Source organism: Mchenga conophoros, linkage group LG17 (assembly GCF_057382185.1).
Source record: "Mchenga conophoros isolate Kocher_MC1m ecotype Shallow Benthic linkage group LG17, M_conophoros_male_GT1.1, whole genome shotgun sequence".
Lineage (NCBI taxonomy): Eukaryota > Metazoa > Chordata > Actinopteri > Cichliformes > Cichlidae > Mchenga > Mchenga conophoros.
The window spans coordinates 33,072,946-33,100,907 of NC_140542.1; the positions used below are offsets into that span (position 1 = coordinate 33,072,946).

The following is a 27,962-nucleotide window of genomic DNA, read 5'->3' on the forward strand; positions in this document are numbered from 1 at the left end:
GGAAGAGAGTCCTGTCTCAGTCAATTGTATGAGATAATAGTAATCTTTTTTTAATTTCCTAAACATACCCATAAACTCATAGCTTGGAGTATACTTTCTAGCAGAGGGAGGGGGCGTGTGTGCGTTTCTGTATAGAGGAGGGAGGGAGAGGAATAGGGGGTGGGCAGCCCAGCCAATAGGCGCAGTGCAGCGTTAATGTCATTGCTGGACGCTCTTAACTTGATGCCAGAGCTGCGCAGCGCTCAGTCCTGGTGAGACTGCTTCTGATTATCTCTCTCTGTACTCATGATCATGCACTGAAAACATCATCACTGAGCTGATCCGGGACGCGGAACGGGACGGAGTTGTGCGTTTGTGCGGCCAGCACGAATGCCTCCACAGTCGTGATTATATTTTGATAAAAGGAATATTCAGGCTGCCCCGCATCGAGTTGTTGCTCCTTTAAAGGTGAGTGTTTGACCCGGTAATTCATTTTGTTCTGTAAACTGTGATATGCGCGTTCTCGATAGTACTGTGAAGTCATGGTTTCTGCGTCAACAAGAACCAAGTGAGATTACCTGTCTCTCAGTTTACTTCATGGCCAAACAGGCGAGAACAAAAAGAAACGACTTCGTTGAAGCACTGTGGCATTTTTTCCCCAAAAGAGAAAAAAAAATTGGGGGGGAATCTGTGAACCAGGGTGGGGGATTTTAACTTGGAAAATGTGCATGCGTAAAGACGCGCTGGTTTTCATTTTGGTTTCCAGATGTATGGCTGCCTCTTGTCACTCAGGTGGGCTCCATCGCTTTCTCTCTCGATCTGACTGCTCCTTTTCCCTCTCTTTGCAAGTTCCCAAATCTCCTCTGAAGTACATCTGTTGTGACACACCGCAGCCCAAAATCCACACACACGACAGAGTGAAGCCACATCACTCCAACCGCGCTAAACAATTGACAAAGTCAGGCATTTCTTTCATACTCAGCCCCACATCAGACTTTAATCAGCCCTTTCAATGGAGTCAATTTGTTACAAGATGAACATTTTTACTCTCCCTTGGCTTAAGACTTTTAACTCAGAGTGCATAAAATATAGTTAAAACCGCGACTGTAAGTCCTACAGTGACGTGTTAAGGTAATAAAGCCAGTGGTGGCACCTAGTGGTGAGAGAGATTGCTAAGATGCTGCAGTGAGAGCAGTAGACTTGTGGGTTTAATTCTGGTTTTTGCATATGAGAAATCTTGTAAAGTAGAGTAATGACATATCTACACTGTAGTCTAAATTCAGACTCTTAAATGGGATATTTAAGAGTCTGAATTACTACCAGAAATGCTCTCCGGCCCATAAAGCCTTCTTGTTAACTGCCCCCAAAGTTAGTTGATCCAGGATCAGAGCAACCGAGGATCAGGTGACTGAGGTGTATTCCCCCTCTGTGGGAGGCCAGTCAGGCGCACTGTGCGCCACTTTGCTGGGGGTATACGCGCTGCTATGCTAAGCCTTTGTTAATGAGTACGTATCTGTGTGTGTGTGTCCTTGTCTGTGTGTGGTACTGGGTCTAAGTGCTTGTGGATCAGCATGTCCATTACTTTGTATGCTTGTGTGCATCCGCTTTTCTGCTTATGTGTGTGTGTGTGTGTGTGTGTGTGTGTGTGTGTGTGTGTGTGTGTGTGTGTGTGTGTGTGTGTGTGAGAAAGAGAGATAGCTGTTTGGACTCAGGAGTTAAGCTGCTGTTAATTGGTCAGCCATTTGGACCACATGGGAGAGTCGAGTCAGGCAGTAGCTGAAATGATCGGTATGTTTTGGCTTGACTTCAGCGGGCTGCGGGACATGACACTGATTCCTTCATATAGATGCTGAACACTGTGGTTTGTCTTGCGTTTGTTCAAAAGAATAGCTTTTGAAATCCTCTTTTCACTAATCTTCTGAATATGCAGCTGGAGGTAGGGAGCATGACTTGTGTTTAATGGTTGTAAAATGTACCAACATTTAATTTGATCTTTTACAAGTTTGCTGCAACCATGACTTGCACTTTTGGCTGTCGCCCAGCAAAGACGTAGTATGAAACATGAGAAACCATTAAAAGATTATTCCTCATTTTTACAAGTTGTGTTTTTACAATTTAAACTAATGTCAGACCTCAGAAGACAATTACCAGCTGCAGTAATTTTATTGGTGGTATCTTCTGTCCTTAAGAGCAGCAGCAAGACACTCACTGAAGAAAAAAAGCTCAAGTATCAGTGACAACATGTGGCTAAGTCGCAAAAGGTGGGTTGTAAAGCGGCTTGCAGAAGCAGCAACAGCTGTATGCAGGTAGATTAAAGCAGCTTCATTAGCGTGCCCTACTTTCCATTTGGATATGTTTCAGCTGAGCTATCAGCTGATGTGGGCTGGCACTGACATCAGCTGTTATCATCTGATGTTCACTTTATCAGTTCAGGTAGCTCAGGTAGTAAGAGATGATCATTTTTAGTGATGCAGAGAGCTGTTGGGTTTTTTTTTCTGTTTTTTTATGCAATGAGGATAAACAAAGAGCAAGGGGGGGAAAGGAAAAAATCAGCATTTAGAGGAGTTTGTGCCTTTAATGGGGAGGTTTAATGGAATTCTTTTGCCAAAACAAAAATGGGGCTAAAAGGTTCATTTTGTTTTAACATATCACAATGAGGGGAGTAAGGAAGCCTTCTAGCTGAGGAGGATGTGAATCAGATGGCAGGTTATGAAGCAGATGCAAAGGAGATGACCTTTTAGGCTTTATTCAAAGACAAGAATGACTCCATGGAGTAAAAATCCATGTCTCGCTTTGGCAGGAGAGGCGGATTAGATTATGAATGAATCCTCGACTTCTTGTTTGTTCCGCTTTCACGAAAGCCTCGGCAGCTTGTTGTTTGTGGACAGCCTCTAGCTTGACAGATTCATTTTTCAGAGCGGTGTCTCTTGATTAGAAACAGAAAACTTCGTCCTACACTTCTTCATTTTCTTCTCACATGCAACCCAGATTCTCATTCTTCAGTGGGATTTGAGTGCCAGAGAGGAAATCCAGCCTGGAGATTGTTTTGATATTGTTGGACACTGTCCTGGAAAACCTTTCCTACTCAGCGACAAGGGTGTTCTGGATTTAGAGCCACTGGCTTAAACACCTCAACTGATCACAGCAGTAAAGCTGCATAAAGAGCTCAGGATGTGCTGTTTTTCACACTTTTTTTTGGAACTTAAAAGATTCAGTCCAAAAAGTTGCAAGAAAACCTCTTTCATGGTCATTAGGTAACTTTTAGAGAAGGGCATCCCATTTGAAATCCATACTTTTCTAAACATAATAGTTTATACTAGGATGGTTTGCTACTGGGCTAACATCTTCGAGGGGGTTGCGCAGACTTTACACCCTTCTTGTGTCCCAGTGTTTAACTTGGAGGAAAGATTGGCATAAGATTAAATAAATGGAACCTAATAAGAAACATAAGCACAAATGTGAACGGCGTGTGTGTTTGTATATGTGTGTTCATAAGAGTGTGAGAGACAGAAAAAAAAATTGAGCGACCTATTAGTAAGGCAACACTGTTCAGTCTGTGCACCTCTCTCAGCCTAAGACCAACATGCGTACACACAGGCAAGTTTGTTCTGTCATACTGGAATTAATCGAGTGTGGGGTTGTGTAAGTCATTCCAAACCTCAGAAAACAGACACACACAGACACACAAACACACACACGTGTATACACACATATGCTTGCCAAGCAGCTATCCCCTGTAGTTGTGTGCAGAGGGCCAAACAGTGAAGGTCCAATTACTGAGCTGGAGCAACAGCACAGGGAACAATGAAGAACAGACGTTTTCTTGAATGTTTCAAAGCTATGAGAGCAACAGAAATAAGACTTTCTGTGCATTTTCCTGACGTTTTGGATACTCAAGGTTAATCCAGAGACTAGCAGATTATTAAATTAACCATTATTTGTTTTGTTTTTTGTTTTTTAAGTACATGTGATTGAAATGCCTGTCAGGCACCGGCATCGGTCAGGTCATTCATGTTCATGTGGGGGCTGAGACAGCAATCCTCGATCTACAAACACTAATCGTGATCTTTGTGCTCGTTAAGTGGTTTCAGACCAAACCCTGCAGGCCGCATTGGCTCCACAAACCTTGTATTATGGTCAGCTTGTGGAGAGGAAAAGTAATTCGGGGTTTAGAGGAATATCAGACGCTGAGTAATGGACTCGGAGAGGGAACTGAGCTCAACTCTGTGTCAAAACATGCAGCGGAGCTGAAATGAAGTTGCCCGCAGCGCTTGCTAAGTGACGCAAAGCTGAGGTGTGTTTAGAGTTCCCGACTCGTGCCTGTGAGTGAGAGTCAATTTGGCACCAAGTTAATTACCTATACACACAGCTCTATTTGATGATGATTAAAGCCACACACACACACCTGCCCAGACACTGCCAGTCGCCAGCCTCGGCAGTTAGCGAGACATTAAAGGTGATGATTATTAGATGATAATAATTGAAAGGCTTTAAAGCCCAAGTAAGAGGTAAACAGTATAGATAGAAGGAGAGTCTCGTATAGGAAGACGAGATTTCGCTGCAAAAACCACGTAATTATTCCCCATTGAAATGACCACCCTGAGGCAGAACACAAATGATAGCTTTCAGTTTTGTTTTTGATTGGGAAAAACATAAAAAGGTCTCTTCCTTAGATTCTGGGCTCTTGTTGGTTGTGACATCAATCACGTAGCATTGCTGTTATGATGGGAAAACCTCTTCCAATTTTGGTGATCATGTTTCACAGTTTGATGTTTTGTGGCTTCATGTTTTTGCCTCAGTAACAAAAAAAAAGAAAAAAAGAGACTGAGATCATCCTATGGATAATATTAAAGTTAGTTTTTTAGAAACAGAGTTAACACGCTGTGCATCCAAGCCAAACTGGCAACTCCCGCTCTCTGTTTTGGGTGTTGGATACACAAAGCCGTTATTTAGGAACATTTGCCAGAAAAGAGTGTTATTTAAAGGAGAGAGCTATGTCAGAAACATAACAGTTACATGGTTTCAGGTCAGAGTTCAGGAAATCTTCTTATTTGTGAATCTGGGCTTGCTGTTTCAGAGCGTGCATCAGCAAACATGGCTCAGCTTCAGCCCCTCTTTCCCCAAATTGGTCTCATGTGTTTGACATTGTGTTCCCGAAGCTTAGACCGAGTTGAATGTCTCAACTCAGACCTAATCAGGGACAGCCTGCTCCTTTCCCCTGCCTTCAGAGAATTTTCATCTTTCTCTCTTCCCTTGCGTCACTCTCTTTAGCATTTCACCTCTCTTTCACGTTGCACACGATCTTCTTGTGACTCTTTCAGGCCCACGAATTAATCACTGTCAGCCAGCTTCACAAAACAGGAGCAGATGTACCAAACGAGATGGTTTAATGCGTTGCGAAAAACACGAGCTGGCAAATTTCTTGTGATTTATATGATGAAACATTTAGTTATCATTACATTGGGTGGTCGCCTGTCTCTGCAGAAGTCTGTGGGGACATACCCTATCTGTCGCTGCATCTCCATGTTGCCTGACATGATCCCAGAGGACCAGCAGCCCTCTAATTCATTCAGAGGGGAAATGGCTCCATCCAATCTGATGCCACCCAGACTCAGGAAATGGCCTGTTGTGATAAATGCGATATAAATGAGGGTGGGGAAAATTACAGGACTATCACCAAATTTACCAAAAAGCTGTGGATGCTGCTTTTGCTTGAGGACTTGTAGAGTCACAACTTTCAGTATTAAATGTTCAAAACATCTCTAATTAATGTTTTTGACAATCACTTCACTTCTGTTCACAGCAAGCTGTATATGGAGATGGACATAGGCATCATTAGTGGCCACCTGATTTGGAGTTTAACATTATAGCCCTTCCGATTTTGTTTTGGAGACCTGGAGGTGTTGCATCCTCTCTCTGCTGCTCTCAAGTGGGGAGAAAAAGAGGCCAATGTACATTCATTACCATTCAAAGTTGCATAGGAACGCAGCTTAATCTTAAATGACTTTCCCATCTTACATAATAAGCCCCTAGCTGCCTTTGTGTTCTGTGGCAAGCAATCAAGCTGTGGTGTATCCTTCTGTCGGGACAATTTCTCCTCCAAGACACGGAGAATGTACCAGATTTTCATCCACAGAGGTTAGCTGATGAAAGCTTTGGGGGTTTTCCAAGTGCTCTTCACAAAACAAATCCAAACAGTGATCTGTCTGCATTTCTGTGTTGTGAGATCCATCTGTTCCTTTTTTTTTCTGCCTGTGAAAATGGGGTTAAATTACCACTTGCATTAATGAGGTGGTAAATAAATGTCTCTTGTGTTTACACGAATGACCTCCAAAACCAGACAGTAAACTGAGGGGGGAGAAAAAGAGGGGTTCATTATCTCAAATCAACCAACCGTGGAAAACAACATGTGGGGCCCTGTTTGTGTGTGCATACGGCTATGTATCGTTGCATTTGTGTGTTTTGCATTTGTTTTTAATTATTTGAGACTTTACATGCATCTTTTGGAGTGTTGTAGAGGAAACCCCCAGGACTACCCCCCCCCCCCCCCCCCCCACCCCCCACCCTTTCCACCCTCGGGGCCTTTCAGACATCTGGTTGTGGATGGACACCTCATATCCCCAAGTAATACGTGCTGTTAAGCCCCTGGGAGCCGCCGCTGTGCACATCATTACAACCCTCCTCGGGCTTTGCCTGGAAGTTCGCTGAAACCCTATCGTTTGGTTCAGAGGGGTACAAATATGCTCTATATCCTTTTATGCTACTTCCTTCCCAGTTCGTCTCCCATCTGTTGCAGATTAGTTTTCGTTGTGTGTTTAGAGAGCAAAGCCCATTGCTGAGCGGGACTGATAGTAAACCCAGAAGGTTTTAGTCAGAACTGTCAGGTAGGTCTGAATTAACAGAGAGGCCAACTGAGGATATGCCCGGCTGAGAAGAAAGACGAGGGGCGGGGGGGTTTAAAGAGAGAAGCAGACAGGGAGAGGGTGAGACAGGCTCCAAAGCCCACCAAACAGTGCGTCTGTTTACCCATGAACCTCAGGCCCGCTACTCGAGGGTCAGTGTGGAATGCCAACATGGTCTGCCTGTCCAAATTCAACTGCAGTTGCTGGGTAGTAGAAGGAGAGAGAAACAACCTTACAAAATGACCAGTCATGCCACTGATAGCGACTTTATTGAAACACACAGCTCAAAGCCACTTTCATATAGCACACAGCCTCGATATCTGTCACCCCCCTGCAACCCAAACTTGCCGTCAGAATGTTTGCGTTGCCGTCGCTCAGCTGTTCTTTTATCAGTCTCCTTTCAAAATCTCTAGTAGAAATCTGCACAAACGGGGCTTTGGAATGCGCAGTGAAACTAAAAGCTCTGCTGTATGGTTTCACATACACACCCTTCTCCCAACTACAAGCAGCTTTGAGAACTGTGCCAGCCCGTGCAGGCCAGACTGCAGGCCGAGTGTGACAAAGTGCCCGGGGCTGCAAACTTGGTCAGACCCGTCTTTCCCAGCTCTTGTGTTTCCACCGCTAAATTATGGGAAAGCGAGGGTGCCGGCATTATAACACACAGCCGGTTTATGTGTGTGCGTTTGTGTGTGTGTGTGTTGGTCTGTTCTGCTTGACTGATGTGCCATCCCTTCAGGGTCCTGTCATTAAGCCTCTGTGTACACAACCCCAAACCCTGGGCCACATCTATCTCTTATACTGACTTGATGGGGGACTTGTGCACAAACACACACACAGACACACACGCATGCACACGCCAACAGCTTTCCCATAGTAAATGTGATGCAACTCCGTAGGTTGTCTTGCAGGATGTGTCATCAGATGTGACTGTTTTTACATTTACATCTCCCTCCTTGTTATTTTTAATTTTATTTTCATTAGGAAATACTTGCATCTCACTTTGAGTGGCATAGCTCATTAAAAGCCCTGATTTATCTGTTTCCTTTGGCTGAAACATGACACACTGTAAATCAGTCAAATGGATACTTGCAGCAAGAGAGAGGGACTTTTTGTAACAGCAATAACAATGCTGACTTAAGTCAACGTAGAGGAGATCAGCAAAAATAATAAAAGAGCCTACTTCGAGCCAACGCAGCTGGATGGTTGGACTCTCATTTCTGTGTTTCCAAGAGCAAGATATGTTGGGTCCTTTTTCTGTGGTAGTTTGTCATCCTTAAGTACAGTATCTGGGCTAAAAGCAGTTTCTTTGACTTTTTCCCTCAAAAGAGCAGCTTTTATCTCCCTCTAACAATATTTTGTAGAAGTCTAATCAGAAAGGCCCGGCTTTTTTAGCCATTCAAGTGAAGCAAATCAGCAGCCCATTTCTCCTGTTAACAAGTACGAGATAACGTGGTTCTTGACATTTTTCATCTTCACCAGCAGTCACTCACTCACCTCTGTTCTGTTATAGTTATAAATATCTGCATATCTGCCTCTTTTTTCTTTTTTTTAAAAAATAATTCCAACCCACACACACTCCTCTCAAAGCCTCGGTTAAAATATCTTCTAGCCTGGCTTTTATTAAAGAAGGAATACATCACTTAACAATATCAAATTAGAGCTGGACGGGAGGCACAAGACTCTTTTCTCTCTCTTCTCTTCAGCGTGCACGCACACATGCAGCACTAGGATGACAACATGTTTGGCTTCCAGATGTATTCCCATTTTTCCATTGTGTTTCTCACTGATGTTCTAGTTCGTCATTGCAATGGAGTGTAAAAGTACTCTTATTTAAAACAGACTCATCACATTTAAAAGGTTGTTATTATACAGCTAAAGCCCACCTGTGCGGCCTAATGGGACTAAAATTGAGACATTTTCATTAGATTTGGCAGCTAAAATGTATCTGAAACGTGATGAATGCAACTGTAAAAACTACAGGAAAAGCACTGTGTACATTGTATACTGCTTTTCTTAAGCCGGTGTCAAACTTTCAGTGTTGTAGTTTACAGTAGTTTAATCTGTCGGTAACTACATGTGCTTGAGTCACATATCAAGCAACACTCCCATACTCCAAATCAGAACATCTTGAAGAACTTGAAGAATTTCCAATTTTGAATTATAGTTGGTAAAAGTAAGACTAAGACAAGAAAAGTGTAGCTTCCAAACCCAATGCCTACCAAAGCTCCAATGACATCTGACAAACCCTTACATTTTATAGCACTTTTATTACCCCCTCTGTTGCCCCAGAGGTGTGTAGGTAACACCCTGGAGTGGTTAACAAATCTCAACAGAGGGTTTTATGACTTTAAACTTAAATTACACTCAACCGGGGAGTGTCAAGGAATATTAACACTGATGTGGCAAAAACCTCCAAGCTTCTCCACACTTCCACAGACCTGATTTGCAGCAGCGAGTCGGGCTGGTGGGCCTTGTTAGCGAGGGCTAAAGATCCCATTTCCTGGTGTGAAAGGCTGCTGTGAGGCGTCTGTCAGCATGAATAGGGCTGAATGTAGAAATCAGTAAAATGTAATGGATGTGAATTGATGCAGGTCTCAGTGTGAGTAAGGGTACATGTGGCTGAAGCTAAACACTTGTGAAAACTGTATTTTTCAAGTCAGATTTAAGTAAGAGAGGTTTGTCCCATGGGTGTTGATGTTGATAACTGAGTTATATTCCCAGTAATATAAGACAAGATGTTTCTAAGAAACTAAAGAAAGTTTTGATTTTCATAACTAGGTGCATTTGTCACAAACCTAGCCTCATGGATCCCACCAGCTAGTGTACTCCTATACACTAGCTGGTGGGATCTATAGTGCTGATCCCAAACCTGGGTAAATGGGGGGCACACAGCGTAAAAATGTGTGCCAAATCAAACATTCAGATCAATCCACTGTGGCAATCCTTGGTAATGAGGAAGCAGCCGAAAGTACCTCTTTCTGTCTGTGGCTGTCAGTTTCTAGGTCTGCAGTATTCCTTGTTGTGTCAGGATCTTTAGGTAATCGGTTAGCAGACACTAGCCTTGCTTAAGGCATCAGTTTGACATAGTGCAAACCACTTATTTAAAAGCAAACTGTCTGAGCCGTCTCCTTATCAGAATAGGGAGTAGCTAATGCAACGGACATAGATTAGCACTGAAAGTTACCACTGAAGACCATAACCTTTGGAAGACATACTAGTTCTTGCTTAAAAGCATATGTTTTCTTTAATCCTGGAGAACTGTTTGCACAATCTGGTGTATTTCATCATGTATTTACACTTTACGCTACTTTAACATCAGGAATGATCTGCTTGAGCTTTTATGACAACCTGTCCTGCAGCATGTTGAGACATGCCACTGTCCTTGTTGATTTCGGTTTTGAGCAACCAGGGGGCGATTTCCTCCTTGTATTAGCATTCTAAGGGATCAGGTAAAGTGTTGCCCCTTGGGGTTGAAACAAAGCTGACAAGACTGCAGGTGTGAATGACTGTTATAAATGAGAATGGAGAAGATCACTGCTGGAATGGAGCATCGTTTGCTTTGTAAACCTTCCCTCTACAAGAAAGGTCAGGAAAAGTCTGAATTGCCAGTCAAGCTGTGTTCCAAAAGATAGAGAAATTTAAAAAAAAAAAGTGCAGCCAGAAAGCATAAGTAAGTGTGCTGTGTGTGTGCATTTGTGTGCAGCTTATGTGTAGTCTAGACTCTTGGATTTCAAGTTTAGAAAAGGCCAGGAGATCTTGTCTGAACCACAGTCCGAAGCTTATGCCAAGGAAATAAAACTCTGCTCACAAAGTCCTTTGAGACCTGATCAAAAGGTTTCTGTCCAAATTGCTTTGGACTTTACTGAATTTAGACCGATATTTTGAGCCAGTAATGTTACTGGATATCAGCCAAGGCTGTGTAAAAAGGAATCAAGAACCCGTGCTCCAGTCACTTCTCATTTAAAATCAGTAGTTTTTACCTGTTGTTGAACAAGATGGGATTAAGTTCTGTTTTTAGCTGTTTTTGAAAAAGCAACTGAATGCAGAATAACACTGAGTACTTGCATTTTACAACATTAAAAAGGGTCTGTTTTTAACAAAATCCCAGCTGTGTGTGATTTTCATGCATCTGTGCTCATGCACTAAACCCTGGGGTCAAATGTCGCTGCATAAACTCTCCATTAGCAAGATGCTAGTCATTAGCCTAAGACATGTGAATGAAGCCTAAACATCATCTATTTCTGCACATGTCTAATCGCTTTGCAGAGACCTAAAACATGAAATATTTGCCTCAGAATGACTTACACCCATTAAAAAGATGTTGTCAAGCAATAAAACTACAGGATAATCTTAATGAGATAAAGTTCAGGTTTGTATGAGGTTTGCTGTTAAGATTAAAAGGCCAAGAAGAATAAAGCAACTTTTAATGTCTCTATCATCGTGTTTCTTTAAATTTACAACAGATAAGCAAACCAACACCTGTAAGATTAATAAATCTGAATTAAAAAGGAGTCTTTCTGCTCTGTCAGACCCTCGTTTCTCTCTAGGAAGAGGCAGAGGAGACAGTAAGGTCAACTGTCCTTTTATGTTTTCTTAAGAACCATAGGTCTCTGGCCACAAGCCCAGGCCCCGTCTGAAAGGCAGATATTTGCCTATTGTCTGGTATAAAGCCACTCATCTGTCCTCCATTCAGCCAGGAGCATTCCTCACCCGCTCATTGGCTGGTTTCATTATCTGAATTAAGTTGCTGTCTATCACAAAAATAGGTTCCCTTCTCTACCTGTCTACCTGGAATAAGATTTGCCAAGCTTTTGAAATGCATATCCAGATAAATATCTTAGGAAACTTAATGCACATCTCTCTGAGGGTTAAACACAAAGTGGCTTTTGCAGTGCAGTGCCAAGACTCCTGGAAAACTCAAGAGCTTTTCTGAAAGGTTTACCCTCTAACTGGACTGCCAGGCTCCGCTGTCTCTTCTCTCAATTTCAAATATCTGTTGGTATGCCAGGAAAGAAGGCCGTGCTGGCAACGCACATAGACAGTCCCATCTCTAAGCACACAGAGATCCCTATTCTCTATCGCACTTTCCTAAGCTAATTAGCTAACTGAGTCATTTCTCATTTGTAACAGGTAATCCGACATGTGACAAACAGCTCTTTTGCCCTCTCCACAAGCAACTTTTTCGGGGTCGCCAGAGGAGAAAGGCATCTTTGTCTGCTGGACAATTGAGTAAACTCATTATTCATTTTTGACTCTTTAAATGAAGCCATTGCTGCTTTTCAGCCTTTCACAATGACGGATGATGGCGAGCTTGTCCAAATAATCACATCAAACTTCCCTAGGCTCATCTCAGCGAATTCTGTTTGCATACAGATTATTCTTCTTCGTTGGCTTCATGCGTTATTTTTTTCCACCATGGAAGAATAAGTGTAACTTTTCACATTTGATGTCTACTAATGCAAGCGTCACCTTCGGGTGTCATTGTAGATCTGAGCTCTTTACACCTGGTTCTGCCAGATTGTTGGGAGTTTCTTAAAGTGAAGTATCATTTGACAATAACATCATTGTGGAGTGAGAGATGAGGATGGAGGGGACCCCTTTTTCTTGGTAATGTCCGAGATGGGCTGAACCCGACAGATCCTCTGCGTGAGAATTTCCTGAGATGGATGAGTTGAGACTTGAGGGGAAGCAAGGTCAACATTTAACTGGTGAAACACAAACAAGACCCAAGGAGCTGTCTAATGGACAAGCTGCTTTTAAATGACTGAACACCTCCAAACACAGAGTGTGTCAGGTGTCGATATGTTGGCAAACAAAGACCCAAAGTTGCTATTATCAATATTTTTATATAAACAGTGGGTCACATGAATCCTTGTATGTGAAAGTGGATCATTTATAGCGAGGAACTCAGGAAGTCAAGTCAGGTTTAAAAACCTTTTAAAGCATCTTTTTAACTTTATTATTTTGGTTTTTAGGAGCTTCTGTAGATGGAAGGATTTCGAGCAAAGGTTTTGCCAGTTTGTTGGTCTTGAATATTCAGGTGTGCCACAGTCTTCCCAGGAGTGGACATCCCAGCAAGCTCACCTCAAGTTCAGACCATGTAGTGGCCAGAGAAACTGATTAAAAAAACCCCACGATTCCATCTCAGGCTCCACAGGCCTCAGTTGTTAAAGTTCAAGTCAGTACAATTAGAAGAACACAGAAGAGGTATGGATTGCTTGAAAGGGCTGTCAGGAGAATGACGCTTTATTCTAAAAAGACCATGGCAGCATGGCTTGGTTTGGGAAAGCTGCATCTGAAAAAGCCAGGAGACTTCTAGAACGATGTCCTTTAAACAGACAAGACCAAAGAGATGCTTGACTTTAATGCACAGCACCATGTTTGGAGAAACCCATTCACATCATATCAGCTTAAAAACTTCATACCAGTTTTGAGGCAGGGTGGTGGAGGGGTGATGATTTGGGCTTGTTTTGCAGCGATTGGACCATGAACTCTGTATATCAAAGTGTTCTAGAGTTAAATCTCTGTCAAACAGTTAAAGCTCGGCCCAAGTTGGCTCATGTAGCAAGGCAATGATCTTGAGCACGGCAGCACAACAGTCAACAGAATGGCTGAAAAAAGAAAGGAGCTAGTGTGTTGCAATGGCTATAAATGTGCTAAAATCAATTCAGGGTGCTCTCCATTAATATTAACGAATAAAAGGCTACAAAAGTGACTTACAACCATCCCCATAATTTCATGATATGTTGACTGGACATTTACAACAGATGGCACACTTTTACAGATAACCTTAGTAATGTGATTAAATAAATGATGGATGGATGATGGTAAAATGAATGATGTTGGATACTAGACGTCTAACCAAGATACTTACTCACCTATTATAAACTATATAGTCTTTGAAGTCTTGTTCTACCCTATTTAATAGTTCTCCAGGATTAGTATTGTACATTAGTTGGATTTACAGTTTGTCATTGCTGCCCCTAGTGGCCAAAATATGTCATCATGAGTTTAAATTAGCTGTTTAAATGTACCATAATTTATCTCAGATTTCTTTTATCAGTGATGCCTCATTTTCATCAAGTAGCATTTACAATCAAACCTTTAAAGTACTCTTAATTTCCTCCTTTTTGAGCGTAAGTTGTTTTTTTTTTTTTTTTTTTTTTTAGATGAGATAGTGGAGCAGCTGGACCTAGAACCAATTACCCACCACATGATCTAATCAGCAGATGAGGACAAATTAATGCAACATTATTAGAGCAAATGGCATGAGATTCATCAAAGTGGATGACCCCAGGAACCACGGTGAAAGAGAGCAGCCACTCGCATTATAAATAGAATTTTAATCCCTAACTGGAAAGTGAAGAGGAAGGGAGTTCATCATAAACATATGTGAGTATTTCAAAACGCTATATATTTTAAAAAAAATAGAAATCGCTTTTGAAGTTGAAGTTACTCTGAAAGTTGAAAGTGGCAGGGTCGACATGAACAGTTGTGTGGCTTGCAGTACAAGATGTTTTGGAAAGACAGGACAGACTGATAGAGACAAAGAAAGTGTGAGAGAGGAGAGTGAACATGTCATCTGGCTCTCAGGAATCCTTCAGCTAGTCTAGGGGAGGGGGGTGCTGGGTGGAGAGCTTGGTGTCAGGGGAAGGGGGTGTTGACTCTGAAGGTTGTGTGTGTGTGTGTTGTGTGAGTGATTGAAGTGTAGTGGCAGGCAGGGGGACTGAGGGAGGGGCTGACAAGGCTTGGCTGCCCCAAGAGCACACTCTCACAGTGGGATCAGAGACACTACAGATAGAGACGTCGCCCTCCCTGGCCTCACTCATCGCTCACTGGACCTTAAAAAATTTGGATTCCTAACTGAGTTGTTATCCTGCTCCAGAGTGAGAGCTATCCTCCTCTTAGGCTCTCATCATAGCTGATGTTGACTTTCAAAGGTTGAGACTTTGGCGTGGGACACTTCCTGACTGAGTGGGATCTGGATCTGATTAGAATGTGGATCCACTGGGCTTGATGCAGCAGACATGTAGCCAGAGCTGCGCGACCAGGGGATTGTGGAAGTGAATGAGGGCTTTATGCAAAGGGTGGAAAAGGAGATGCTGTTCCTGGAGGTAAGAGAAAAGTGGATGAGTAGGCGAAACTTACTGAAACTTGCAAACACGTTTGAACCTCTGCTGGTGGAAAATTCTTCCACAGGTCCAGCCATTACGCACACTTAGGAGGAACCTGTGTGTGTATGTATGCCTTGTATTTTAAAAACATCTTATTTTAGCATCTTGAGGCGGTGTGTACAGTTTTTTGAGAGGCTGTGCAGGTGGTCTTACTCCCGACTGTGTTAATCTCCTCTGCACCCCCTGACACCCATTTGGCTTTAAAATAACACTCTTTAGCAGTCAAAGAGCAGTGACCTCAGCCTTTGAACTCCACAATCTAATTGTTTTCCTAAATCAAATCTTACAGCACTCAGAAAAAAACCTTCTTTTTTGTTTATTTATTTTTATTCTAATACTTATAGACCATTATATGAACTGCAGGTAACTAAGCTTTAACTGTTGTTGGGAACTCTTCCTTTTACTTCATTTGAAAAGAACATTTAACTCACTCGATGACGGAGTACCCCCAGAAAACGGTCAGATAAGTGGGAGAGTCACACATGGTTAAGTTAGCTGGCTACATCTGGCCCCTGTTTACACATCCCCAATGATGTGATTCTTTAAACGTCTTCTTTTTTTTTTTTTTTTTTTTAGCCTGTTTAACCTCCTCCTGTGACGTCTTCGTTGTGACCCTGCTGCTGGATTCAGGCGAATAGGTGGACATTTTTTTTTGTTTTTGTTTTCCACAAAGGCAGTCATTGTGTTATTGCCAAGAGGTGACATGGTGAAATGTGAGTTGCTGTGTATGTTGGCTCAGGAATCCGCAGTCACCTTTTTCTCCTGTTAGTGGGATGAGAAGCAGGAGAGCCGCGGGGCAGACGGAAAGTGTTAGAGCTGCTAAACCATAAGCAAGCCACCCTCAAACTGATCAGCTAATGTCTAACTGACTGTAATACGAGCACCTCAGTGTTTCACCCGTTTTCTGGTTTTAGTGTCTTTAAAAAAAAAAAGGCATTTCCTGCTTTATTTTACTTACATGATAGGGATGTCCGACAGTGCTAATCCTATTATAAAAATAATGGGTACCTGCTGCTTCATACAAAGGTGTATTAAAAAAAAAACCCCTACACAGACAGTGATATTTAAGGTTTTAAGTTTTAGCCCTCAGGCCTTCAAACCAATTCAGAAACAACTATATTATTGCTAATTTAGTGGCATTAAATAATCTTTATAATAAGAATTACTCATCTACATCTACTTACTGGTCTTAACTAGGTTAGACGAGATAAAGCAGAACAAGTAAAGAAAAGCTTCTGAGTGATAACATTATCTATTCTACCATAAAACCTGATAGATTAGTCACTGAGGAACAAAGCGACACTCAAAAAACCCTTTGTCCTGAGATAAGAGCTGTGGTTTAGACCTTAAACACCATTTGTAATCTGTAAATTTCAAGTTTTGAAGCCCTAGGCTTTATTCAACTGTATGCTAATTATGGGTATGTTAATACCTGTCTTCTTAGGGGGGTTGGATTGTGGTGGAGGAAACCCTGCCAGCCTGCTCACCTCACTCCCCAGGCTTTCCACTTTGCATTGTGAGTTCAGTTGCGGCTGATAGTTAACCTTTTGAAGGGGAAACTCATTCTTGTGGTTGCGTTTTTTTTTTCTGTCTTTGCTTGTTTCTTTGACACAGTTCAACAGTTCCTAACAGTCCTTAACCACTACCTCCCACTCTAATCATTTTTGCCCAGTCCACAAGTGACTGGGTATCACAATACACAAATCTTTGTCTGAGTAAGTTTGCAAGTTCTACAGGCATAGTTAACACTCAATATTTTGGTCAATGGCAGCTATTGAGACTATAATGTCCCCAATGGTGCTGCTCTTTTGTGAACGATCAATCCAGCGAGGTGGGCCGGTGTAAGATTTCTGACTGCTTTACCCCAAACAAGCCCTATTCTGGTCTGGATTTGCATGTCAAAGAGGGCAGGGCCAGAAAAATTGTTTTCGACACCTTCGAGACCAAAGTTGCTATCAGGTCAATAAAGGTGGGAGACACACAACAAGATGGATTGACCTCCAGTCATGTACGACTGTTATCAGCTTGTACAGAGAAACAACAAAAGCTGCTTGAAAGGCGGCTGACAGCGGAGTCACACCGCAGTCGAGTGGGCGCATGCAGTTCTCCACACCACTAAATCATTCATTGTTATTTTTGAATTATTTTGAACATCACTATAAACTCCATGCAGTGATCACCGCACGTGGGCATCCTTACAGCTGCTTGATAGGCTTCAAGCCTCGCTAGCATCGAGGATAAGACCAACAGATGCCTCGTGGCTAACAGATGGAAATTTCAGCTGCGTCTTGTTATGTCAGAGTATTACTAGCTTGGATTAAACCAAGCCTCTTTTTACTGACAGTAAAGTGATCCTGAAATGGTTTATTATGCACAACACACGTCAACCCAGTTAATCAAGTTCTGTAATCTCTGTATCTGTTCTTCGCCTAACTTGACATCCGATCCGCTTCAGTGCTTGATTTGTGAACTTACAGGTGATCGTATCACAACCACTTCATTTATAAACTATGTCATAAGAATGACATAGTTTATAAAGTGCTTTCTTTCCATCTCTCTCTGGCATCTACCTTTTGTTGATGTTGCAATGGGCACAAGTCAAGTAAATGTATCATGGTGTATACATCTCCACTAGGGATGGGTATCGTTTAGGTTTTATCTGATACCGGTGCCAAATCGGTACTTTTGAAATGGTGCCGGTGCTCAAACAGTGCTCAAACCGGTGCTTAAAGAATGGAGAACACAAAATTGGTCCAAAAACCTCTCATGTTCAGCTGTTTTTTGTAAAAAGATAACAATGTTAGCCTTTTCTGCAGCTATGGGGCATATATGGTATCACTCTTGGCTGGAAGCAGTGCTTAAACAATGGAAAAAACACAAACTTTGTCCTAAACCTCTCATGTTTAACTGTTTTCCACTTTTTCTTTGGTCATTTTAGCCTTTTTGGCCAGGGTGAAGGGAGTATCTGCCATCAAACAAGAAGACAGCCGCATGTAGCTATGATGATGTTTGCTAGTTCACCTTACATGCATTAATGTAATAACGTGGTTAGCCTATTCAACGTAAATTACACACGAACAACATTAAGCTACTCACGCAGAGAAGAACGGCTGCTGCTGCCATCATCATCCTCATCATTTCTGCTACACTGGCAGGGCTAGGGGCCAGGACTCTGCTCTTCGGGTTTTTGGGGATGTTGCTAACTCCGGGTCTGATAACAGGCACCACACCCGCAGTAGATGCGCTTGGTGTGAGGTCTCGCAGCAAGCTATCATACGGCGCATTTCTGGGCTTTTAAAAAAAAACGCTATGCATCGCCAGGTGTTTCATCAGATTTGAGGTGTTACCTCCTTTGACAGTATCACAGTATCAGCTTAAAGCACTTGTTGCAGGCTGCTGAGTTTGCATATTTTGCTGTGAAGTACAGCCAGACTTTTGACCGCTTTGCCTTGGTCATTTTTAATCTGTAGCTCTGCTCTAAAAGAACGTACGTACCTGGCCCCGCCTACTATCCTCGGAAACGTAAAATGATTGGCTAGAATCTAAAGTGTATCACAGCTCAGGAAAAAAAGCACCGAAATAAAGCACCGAAATGTGCGCTGCTTTTCGGTCTGGTTACTACCGTTTATGTCAGAACCGGTGCTATCATGGCACCGGACATGGCACCCATCCCTAATCTCCACTTAAAAAGAAATGACTTTTTAAAACTGCTTATTGCAAACTGTGTCCTGCATGCTTACCATAGGGGGGGGGGAGCCTGGTATGATTTTTCCATTATAAATCTTTCATCAGAGTTTGTCTCGAGTATCCTTTGAAGATGGACAATTTTCACTCTTCCAGCATGGTCCTGTAATGGAATAAACAAAGGAAGCCTGATAAAGTACACTAATGGATGGAAAATAACATATTAGCTATTTTTGAGCATGACTCAAGAGGTTTGAATCGTGGAAGGATTCTGTGAGATGCCACGGAGAACTTGTCCTTTCTTCTCTGTTTGCTCTAAAAACAGCGCTGGGATAAGAGCAATTATCTTGTTGAGAAAGGAGAAGAAACAGAGATTAAAACTAATTGGCGGATTTGAGGCTTTTAAGAAATTCGGAGGACTTTACAGTAAGTGCAAAAAAAAATCCCAGATCAGCAGTATCCCAGCCAACTGGTGCCAAGAAGGTAAAAGCCAGAACTTTGTGTGTAATTAGAGAAAGTATATGAAGCAAACAGAGGAGGGCTAAAAAGCATATATGAATGAAAGGCTGGGTCTGTTCTTTATGACTCCTAATCCTTCTTTGTTTGCTTGCAGCACCCGTGTGTGATGAACCTGGAGCGCGGTGAGAGAGGGGAGCGTCCTTTACCCCGAGGCCCCGAGATGGAAACTCGCACTGGGGGGAAGATGGGGAAGATATCCGTGGGCTTCCAGAGGAGCTCCACCTCAGATGATGACTCCGGATGTGCGTTGGAAGAGTATGCGTGGGTGCCACCAGGACTCAGGCCTGAACAGGTAGGACCTTAATTCCCAAATTACTTAATTTGACCATTATGAAAAACACACACTTGCTTTTTTTTTCTCACTGCTATGTCTCCCAGTGTTGTCTTTTGAATGGGTACAAACGTCCAAATTTTAGCTGACAAAGGATTTTTTTATTTTTTTTTGTGAAAACCTGCAAGTTGATAGCAGGCTTTTAGTTTAGTTCAAACAAGGTTATGTGCACAGTGCATTCCCTATGCCCTAATAACAGATTAGTAGTGCTGCATGCTCAACTCAACATCTAGCTGTGGATTTTTAAAAAGATTTTTTGCATCTAGTAGTGTAAATACGGTGAACGCATTCATCGCATTTCAGTTAGAAATTGCTGTGGTCTCGCATATTTTCCTATATTTTCTTCATGGCACTGCTCACCAACAAACAAAAGTTTGTTCGTGTTTCCATTGCTCCTGTCAGGGGAAATTAACCAAGGCAAACATTAACATTTACAGTCCCTTTGCCGTCTCCCTTTTATGTGGAGAGATTTAACAGTCGGGCGCCTGTGACTGCAGAGGGGTTGACATGTTTGGCTGGGAGTGTCACAAAAAAAAGGAGCGTTGCTGTGTGTGCAGTCATTCTCCACTGATATCCTTCACCTGAATAGAAGAAAGAGGAAAAACTCCATTTAACATGTCTCCATCTCCAGGTCCAGATGTATTTCGCCTGCCTGCCAGAAGACAAGGTGCCATACGTCAACAGCCCAGGAGAGAAACACAGAATCAGACAGCTCCTATACCAGCTGCCGCCGCATGACAACGAGGTAGAGATCTTTATAGAAAAGAGACAGAACATATGAGAACTGAAGAGGAAATACGGAGCTCAGCCAAGATACGATGAAACTAACATTCATGTGTGACTATTGCTTTAAAAAAGTTGGCTTTTTCTGGCATTTTGTTATAACTTAGTTCAGTCTAAGAAGGTTTTTGAATGTGTTACAGCTGATTTTTTGTTTTTTTGTTTTGTTTTTTTACACACAATTCTAAAGGTGATCCTGAGAGGTCAGGAGTGCAACTTAGGAAAACACCAGCAAATACACAAATGGTGCAAAAGTCCACAAAATACAACAGCTGTTGGAAAAAAAGTTTAATAAAACATAAAGGGAATGGAAAAAAACATGCAACAGAAGTTGAAAAAAAGCCATGAGGGAAGTGTCTTTGGAGAGACGATAAGGTGACGGAACAGTTGCGGAAGTGACAGAAACCAAAACATCTCAAGGATTACTCTGAAACAAGCTTAAAAGAAGCAGAGGATTTATCTAATACTATAGACACATGTATGCTATTAGCCGTTTACTGTTAGCTTCTCACTTCCGCAGCAGTTTAATCACATTATTGTCTCCCCAAAAACACTTCTGTTTGCAGCATTTTTTTTCTATTTTCAGGTGTTTTCATAAACCAAATCCAGCAGTTGAGTAAATCTCACACAATCTTGCTGTTCTTTTTATAATAAAGCTGAAACAAGGGCTACATTCCCTCAACCCTGGTTTAAAAAAAACAAAAAAAACAAAACCAAAAAAGCCCTAATGTGACAGTAAAGCACAAGCCAGCCTCTTCTACATGGCTTTATGGTGTGTAAACCAGCACCCCTTTCACATCTGTGTTAATAGACTTTACATTAGGCGATATGGTCGAGTGTTATCACCAGCATGGGGGAGGGAAGGGGTCCACTGACATAGGTGGTCTCTATGCACACAATAGGTACACACAAACAATGTTTGACTGAGCGGTTTGATGATGTTTGTTGGCAGACCTGGTGGTTGTGGAAGCAAACTGCCCGAGGATTCCTTGCGTAACTGTGGTTAGAAGGGATAAGCGCTTTGTGCGCATGGAAGGCAGTGAGCGTGTGCATCTGTGTGTGTGTGTGTGTGCGCGTATGAGCTCACACATCGTTTACTGTTGTTTAGAGAACAACCGAGCTGGTTGTTAGGACAGCCCTGGTCCTTTTTATCTGAACCTTCATCACCCGCTCTAAACACGGAGGAAGGGTTTGTGTATTGCTCATGTCATCCTTTCAACGCAACCTTGAGGAGGATTGACATTAATTAAACCCTTTTCCAGCCACATATGGACTCGCTGTGATAATTTCCCCCAAAGTTGCATGAAAAGATGAAAGCCAAAACATCCGCAGTAATTGCTGGAGGTCTCAAGATGCCGTTTCTCATCTTCCTCATCTAAATTGATCTTTTTGTTTCTCTCTCTCTTTTTTTTTTTTTTTTCTTTTATCAACAGGTGCGTTACTGCCACTCTCTAACAGAGGAAGAAAAGAGGGAGCTCCACATGTTTAGCACTCAGAGGAAGAGAGAGGCCCTGGGGAGAGGAACACCCAAAGTTCTACCCCGAGCTCTGCAACACACCCGCTGTGAAAATGTAGGTGCTACACATGAAAACTCATAACCACACATATACCCACATGCTGTAAGTGCACTAAAAGACCTAGCATCACTTAACACTCACATAGCCACGTGGTAATAATTTACAGGGAAACCAACTGGTGGGTCTTAAGTTATTTATATCATGTGCTACTAACATCCTCTATCCAATCCAAATGCCTGGCAACCCAAAGAACAACCTGATTGGCTAGTGTAGCGGCTTTAATCATCGACATAAACTTCCTTGTTAGGTAGGGCGAGAGAGGAAACAAGGAAATTGGGAGGATCGTGTTTAAACCAAGTAGACAAGCTAGTTTTTCATGAGGAAATCAGCCAATTTCCTCCTGCCCCACTATATCCCAGCGTGACAGACTGCAACAAGAATCCAAAGGTTAATAAGTCATTCTTACTATAGTCTTCAAATCCAGTTTTTTCCAAAGCAGTCACACTATGTGGTATATAATTCCAAATTTACTGTTTGTTTACAGTATATGCAGCTGGTTGTAAGACTTTATGGCGATGTGGAGATGGCTTTTTTTTTTTTTTTTTTTTTTTGCCTTTATGTGGACAGGCCAATTTTTTTTTTCATGATTATTTGTAAATATTTTTTGGAAAGTTGGACTTTTGGGAAAAGAGCCACCTTGGTTCCATTTTCCGGCTGAAGTCACAAGGAGCAAACAACAAAAATGGCAACAATCCTAAAGCCCAATCTCTTATTTTATACCGCTCATTTAGCGATGCATAACATTTAGTGTCAGTCAAACCATCCTTGATCATGTTTCTGAAAAACTTCCCTTCAGTGCAGCAGATGTAAATATTAGTATTGTGTGGCTTCCGCCAAATTCAAGCAAGTGAGCCACATCCTCTGTCGGGTATCCAAGAAGAACAGATGAAATGCGGCCATGTGTATTCCCCCAGACAGGCAGATGAAGTCTGTCACCATCTGAAAACAGTTGCTAACATGGGGATGCAAGGTCACAGACACTGAACGGACTAACATGATGACCAGCGACCACGCGCATGTGGTTAGGCACATCGGAAATGCATGTGTATTCACTCAGCCTCTGCAAGCTGTTATCACCCTCTAACTCAGACAGCCATGCTTCTACTGCACATGCGATTCAAAAATATATCATGAAGACAATTGGACACACACTTTGTCAGGCTCTAGTTTCCTGGTGCCTGACTTACAGCAACAGGCAACACCCCCATATCCAAGGCCCCTTTCTGTTCACCCTTGTATAATAATGGTTAACAGCTGGGCACGCAATCCCATGCTGCCTATGGGTGTCTCATAACTCTGCCTAGTTATATAAAGACTCTACATTCAGACATGCTCGGACCATCTCTGCGGAGTCATATGAGTCTTCCACTTAGAACCAAGGTCGAGTGCTTTCTGTTTTAAGATTACAGGACAAAAACGCTGCCCACTTCCTCAGTTATGTCTAATGAATAATTGAGGGTTTCATTGCAGAGTAAACAGCCGCTGATTGAAATCCAGAGAAAGCCAAATAAGTTTGAGCTTGTCCTCTAATCTTCCGTTGGTAAAGCAGGGCTAGATTCGTGTTTTCTTTTTTTAAATGAACACATTTACCTACTTGCAAAGTGTTGTAACTCGGGAAGATTTACATGTGCAATCTTTTTTTAATAGCAAGCTGTGTTGCCATGAAAAGATTACCTTTCATTGAGGATTATCATTAAATAGGAGTCATTGATGCGTTTTTAAATACACTCCTTTGGCATTTGCACTATGACAACCTGTTGTTTGGCCTTCTTTGTCTTAGCATCACTGCAAATGGAACGTCAGCAGATATATGATATATTTTGAATATCTATCTCATCTCATTTATCTCTTCTTTGTTTGCCCTGCACGGGTCGTGGGTATCAACTGTATCTTACACGTACTGTAAAATGTCATTCCTCTATGCAATTGTTTCTTTATTTACCCCCACACATTTATTCTCAAGGTAGGGTATTTATCACCTAAGCAGAGCTATGTTCTCAATGAACTCTCAGTATTCCCTCCCGCCTTTGGAATCTCATGGGTTATCTGTTGTGTTTATCAGTGCTGTGGAGACATCAAGGGAGGCGAGATGGCAATTTTTGCATCCAGAGCAGGACCGAACCCCTGCTGGCACCCGGCGTGCTTCGTGTGTGCCACATGTCAAGAACTCTTGGTGGATCTGATCTATTTCTACCATAGTGGCAAGATCCTCTGCGGCAGACACCACGCCGAGCTTCTAAAACCGCGATGTTCTTCCTGTGATGAGGTAAATGGCAGTAATGGTATACTGGGTACTGTTAATGTTTTAAAAGGATTCCTCATAATTAACATTAGAATATGCTTTTCCCGTTAGATCATCTTTGCAGATGAGTGCACTGAAGCAGAGGGTCGTCATTGGCACATGAAGCACTTTGCCTGTTTTGAGTGTGGGACAATGCTAGGAGGCCAGCGGTACATCATGAAGGATGGAAGGCCCTACTGCTGTGGGTGCTTTGAGTCATTGTACGCAGAGTACTGTGAATCCTGTGGTGAAAACATTGGTAAGTTATATTTTCACTTCATTCCCCTATACTAAAAACAAGGTCCCACTGATGTATTCTTTTGTGTACTTAATTTTTTTTAATCATATCATATAGGTGTTGACCATGCCCAGATGACCTATGAAGGTGTACACTGGCATGCCACTGACCAGTGCTTCTGTTGTGCCCAGTGTAAGACATCCTTGCTGGGTTGCCCATTCCTGCCCAAGCAAGGTCACATCTATTGCTCAAAGGCCTGCAGCCAGGGGGAAGACATTCATGCCTCAGACTCATCTGATTCTGCATTCCAGTCTGCTCGTTCACGTGAATCCCGGCGCAGTGTTCGTATGGGGAAGAGCAGCAGGCCAGCTGAACAATGGAGGCAGTCACAGCTTTTCAATCCTCCTGCCACCGTCCCCTCGTTTAAGCACAAGCTTGAGGGTGAAGCAGACGCCGATGGTGACATTGATATTGTAGGGCGTAAGCTTGCTCATTTCGGCCTGGATGAGGAGAGGTTCTGGCGAGAGCGGGAGGAGCCGGATGCAGGGGGAGAGGAGGATCCAGAAGAGTGGGCCCAGCACGAAGACTATATGACTCAGCTTCTACTCAAGTTTGGTGACCGTGGGATGGTACACCAACTTCAGCAACCATCCCAAAAATCTCCTAGTCTTTCTGGTGACACAAACAGGCTAATAAGTATGTCTGATCCCTGGCTAAAGCCCGATACTACATCTATGGGGATTGCTTCTCCCACTCCTGCCAGTCCCACCCAGAGTCATTCTTCCAGTCAATCCCGAGCCAACAGCCTTAGCCCTGGACTGATGAGCAAGAAGAACCTGCCTGAAATGTATTGGGCCCAATCGCAGGACGGGCTGGGAGATTCAGCCTATGGGAGCCACCCAGGTCCTGCCAGTGCCAGAAAGATCCAAGAATTGGAGTTGGACCAAGATCAGGACCAGTCTGGGGCAAGACAGGCCTTCTGGGCAGACAGCAGACAGTGGTATGAAGACTCTTTGGAGTGTATTGCTGATGAGCTGAGGAATGTTGAAAAGAGTGTTGGAGACTCCATGGATTCCCTGGCTCTTTCAAATATCACTGGTAAGGAGATGTTTATATGAATTTAATTGTTTTGTTTTATTAAAAAAAAGCTCAAAATTGACCTTCCTTGTTCATCCTCCTTAGGTGCATCAGTGGATGGAGATGGGAGGGACAGACCTTCAGTCTATACCCTTCATCCCATGCAGAATCCCTTGGTGGCAGAGAACTGTGAAAAGATGAGCAACATGGGAACGTTTAATTCCTCTCATCTTCATCACAGTGCCAATTCCCTCAATCTAAAACTGGACAAGGGAAATGAAGATGACGAGGAAGAAATAGCACTGACATTGAGGGGAGACACACAAGGTGGCATTCACTCATTGTCTCCACATTCGGAAGACCTTCCTGCCACCTTTGTTCATGCTCCAGCTCTGAGGAGAAGCAAGTCCCAATCCCGGCCCCCTCAGATGGTCAAGTTCTCAGAAGACACTGTGGATAATGGATATAATGATGGATATGAGGTCAATATCAGAAAGCACCCCATGAGTGAGAAGCCACACAGAAGGGCATACTGTCCAGATGAGATGGGCAGAGAAAGAATCCGCCCGACAAGCCACATAGGGCGCAACAGGCAGCACCACCACCGGTCAGGCAGGCACCATAGGAGCCGCAAGACTCGGTCAGACAATGCCCTTCACATGGTGCCTTTGGAGAAGGCGCAGAGGCCGTATGAGCCCCAACAGCAAGGTCTTGTAAATCCGCCATATGGTCCTATGCTCCTGCAACATCCTTCACAAAGGTTGCCAGTTGCTTATCCCCAAACTCGATCTGACTATATGCTTGGGAGCTCGATGCATAATGACCCACGGGTTGAGCACTTCATGGGGCTCTACAGAGATGAGGATGACTCATGCTCTACTTGCTCTTCCTCATCATCGGACTCTGAGGAGGAGGGCTATTTTCTAGGTCAGCCAATCCCTCAGCCCCGATCTACTGTGCGCTACTATGCAGAGGACTACCCAACAAGGGTCACGGCCCTTTCTTCCCAGAGCCATGGCCCACAGACTGGTCGGCAGAAGAGTCAACGGTCCAAAAACTGTATAATTTCTTAAAAACACCAGAGTGTATTTACTTGAGAATCTGCACAATGCCAAACAATGCGGTCAAGATTTTCAGTATGTATGGTGGTTTACACAGATCAAATCTGAGATTAGAATGGCAGCACTAACATGTAGTGTATGGCCAAATTCAAAATGCATATCGTATTTCAGGCCTATATCGACTGAAACAAGACGTCTTTAATTTCAACTCTTAGGACCACAAAAAAGATGTGCAACATATAGTTTTTGTGTGTGTGTGTGTGTGTGTGTGTGTGTTCAAAGGTGGCCTCAGTACTGGGTCTTACTGATTTTCAGCACTAAGATAATGCACGGACTGATAAAGTTGAACACATTTTGCTTCAGATTATGTACAGCTGGCGGTGGAGAAGTTAAACTTTAATTTCAGCTTTTGCTATTCAGTTTTACTTTTTAAAATGTTTTATGTTCATTTAATTTTTGCAGCAGTATCTTTTCTGTATTAAAGTGGCACAAAGGTTAATAACGTAGAACATAGAAACTAACCAAATAATTATTTAAAACATAATACAAAATTAAAATGTACATACTAAGTTAAGATTTTAATACTGCTATTTTTATATCCATGTTTAAAATGGTTGTTTTGCTTGAAGTCTATGATTAAAAAAATGTTTTAATAGTGAAAAGAACTCTTAATATGTTATGAGAAACGACTAAGACAGTGCCACTTTCTTCAGTTACGTGCCATGCTATTCAATAACAGTGCCACATATATTCCACTATTGGTGTACAATTTCTAAAATGACTGGCAGACCCACCAGTATTTTCCATATTCAGCCCAGCTGTTCACTACCATTGCTCTGAAATAATCAGCAAAAATGCTTTGTGATGTAAAAACGCTTGTAATAAATATTTTTCTTCAAAGCCTCAAAACTGACTGTTCTGTTATTGAGTTTGGAAATTGTTTTTGCAACCACAGACTACTTAAAAGGCTGGCTCATGTGTTTCTGGACCATGCATTTTGACATTGCATTATAGCTCTTGGTCATCAATAGCTATACAACGCTGCACGAAAAACCTTGAATGCTTTGGTTGCTTGCAGATTGCCATGGTTTCCAGTAGATTACATGGAAGATCCCAACTTGTGTGCAAACACTCGCAAACTATTTGAAACTGAAAAGTATGACACAAACCAGAAGTGGAGAACTTTTGCTTTCAAAGTAAACATTTTTTTTCACTTTTGAAATTCAATGGTTGCAGGGAAAGGCATAACTTTTTACTTTGAAGGCAAACGTTCCCCGTTTCTGGATTGTGTTGCACTTTCTCCAAATTTTACTACAGCTCAGAACAATTGGCAAACATTTACAGACAAGTTGGCATTTT

At 42.5% G+C, this 27,962-nt stretch overlaps 1 protein-coding gene across 4 annotated transcripts; it reads left to right on the forward strand.

Annotated features, from left to right (window-relative positions):
* Window positions 1-242: 242 nt before the first annotated feature.
* Window positions 243-27,512, forward strand: prickle1b (prickle homolog 1b). Of its 4 annotated transcripts, XM_085251419.1 has the most exons (10): window positions 243-447; window positions 14,051-14,273; window positions 14,822-14,995; window positions 19,353-19,550; window positions 20,221-20,334; window positions 21,803-21,940; window positions 24,009-24,212; window positions 24,300-24,486; window positions 24,583-25,563; window positions 25,648-27,512. In XM_085251419.1, exons 3-10 carry the CDS (start codon window positions 14,960-14,962, stop codon window positions 26,613-26,615), a joined length of 2,826 nt encoding a protein of 941 aa, XP_085107545.1. In that variant the 5' UTR covers window positions 243-447; window positions 14,051-14,273; window positions 14,822-14,959; the 3' UTR covers window positions 26,616-27,512. The 4 variants fall into 4 exon arrangements, with proteins under 4 accessions (XP_085107545.1, XP_085107548.1, XP_085107547.1 ...); XM_085251422.1 differs by lacking the exon at window positions 14,822-14,995; XM_085251421.1 differs by lacking the exons at window positions 14,051-14,273; window positions 14,822-14,995.
* Window positions 27,513-27,962: the final 450 nt, after the last annotated feature.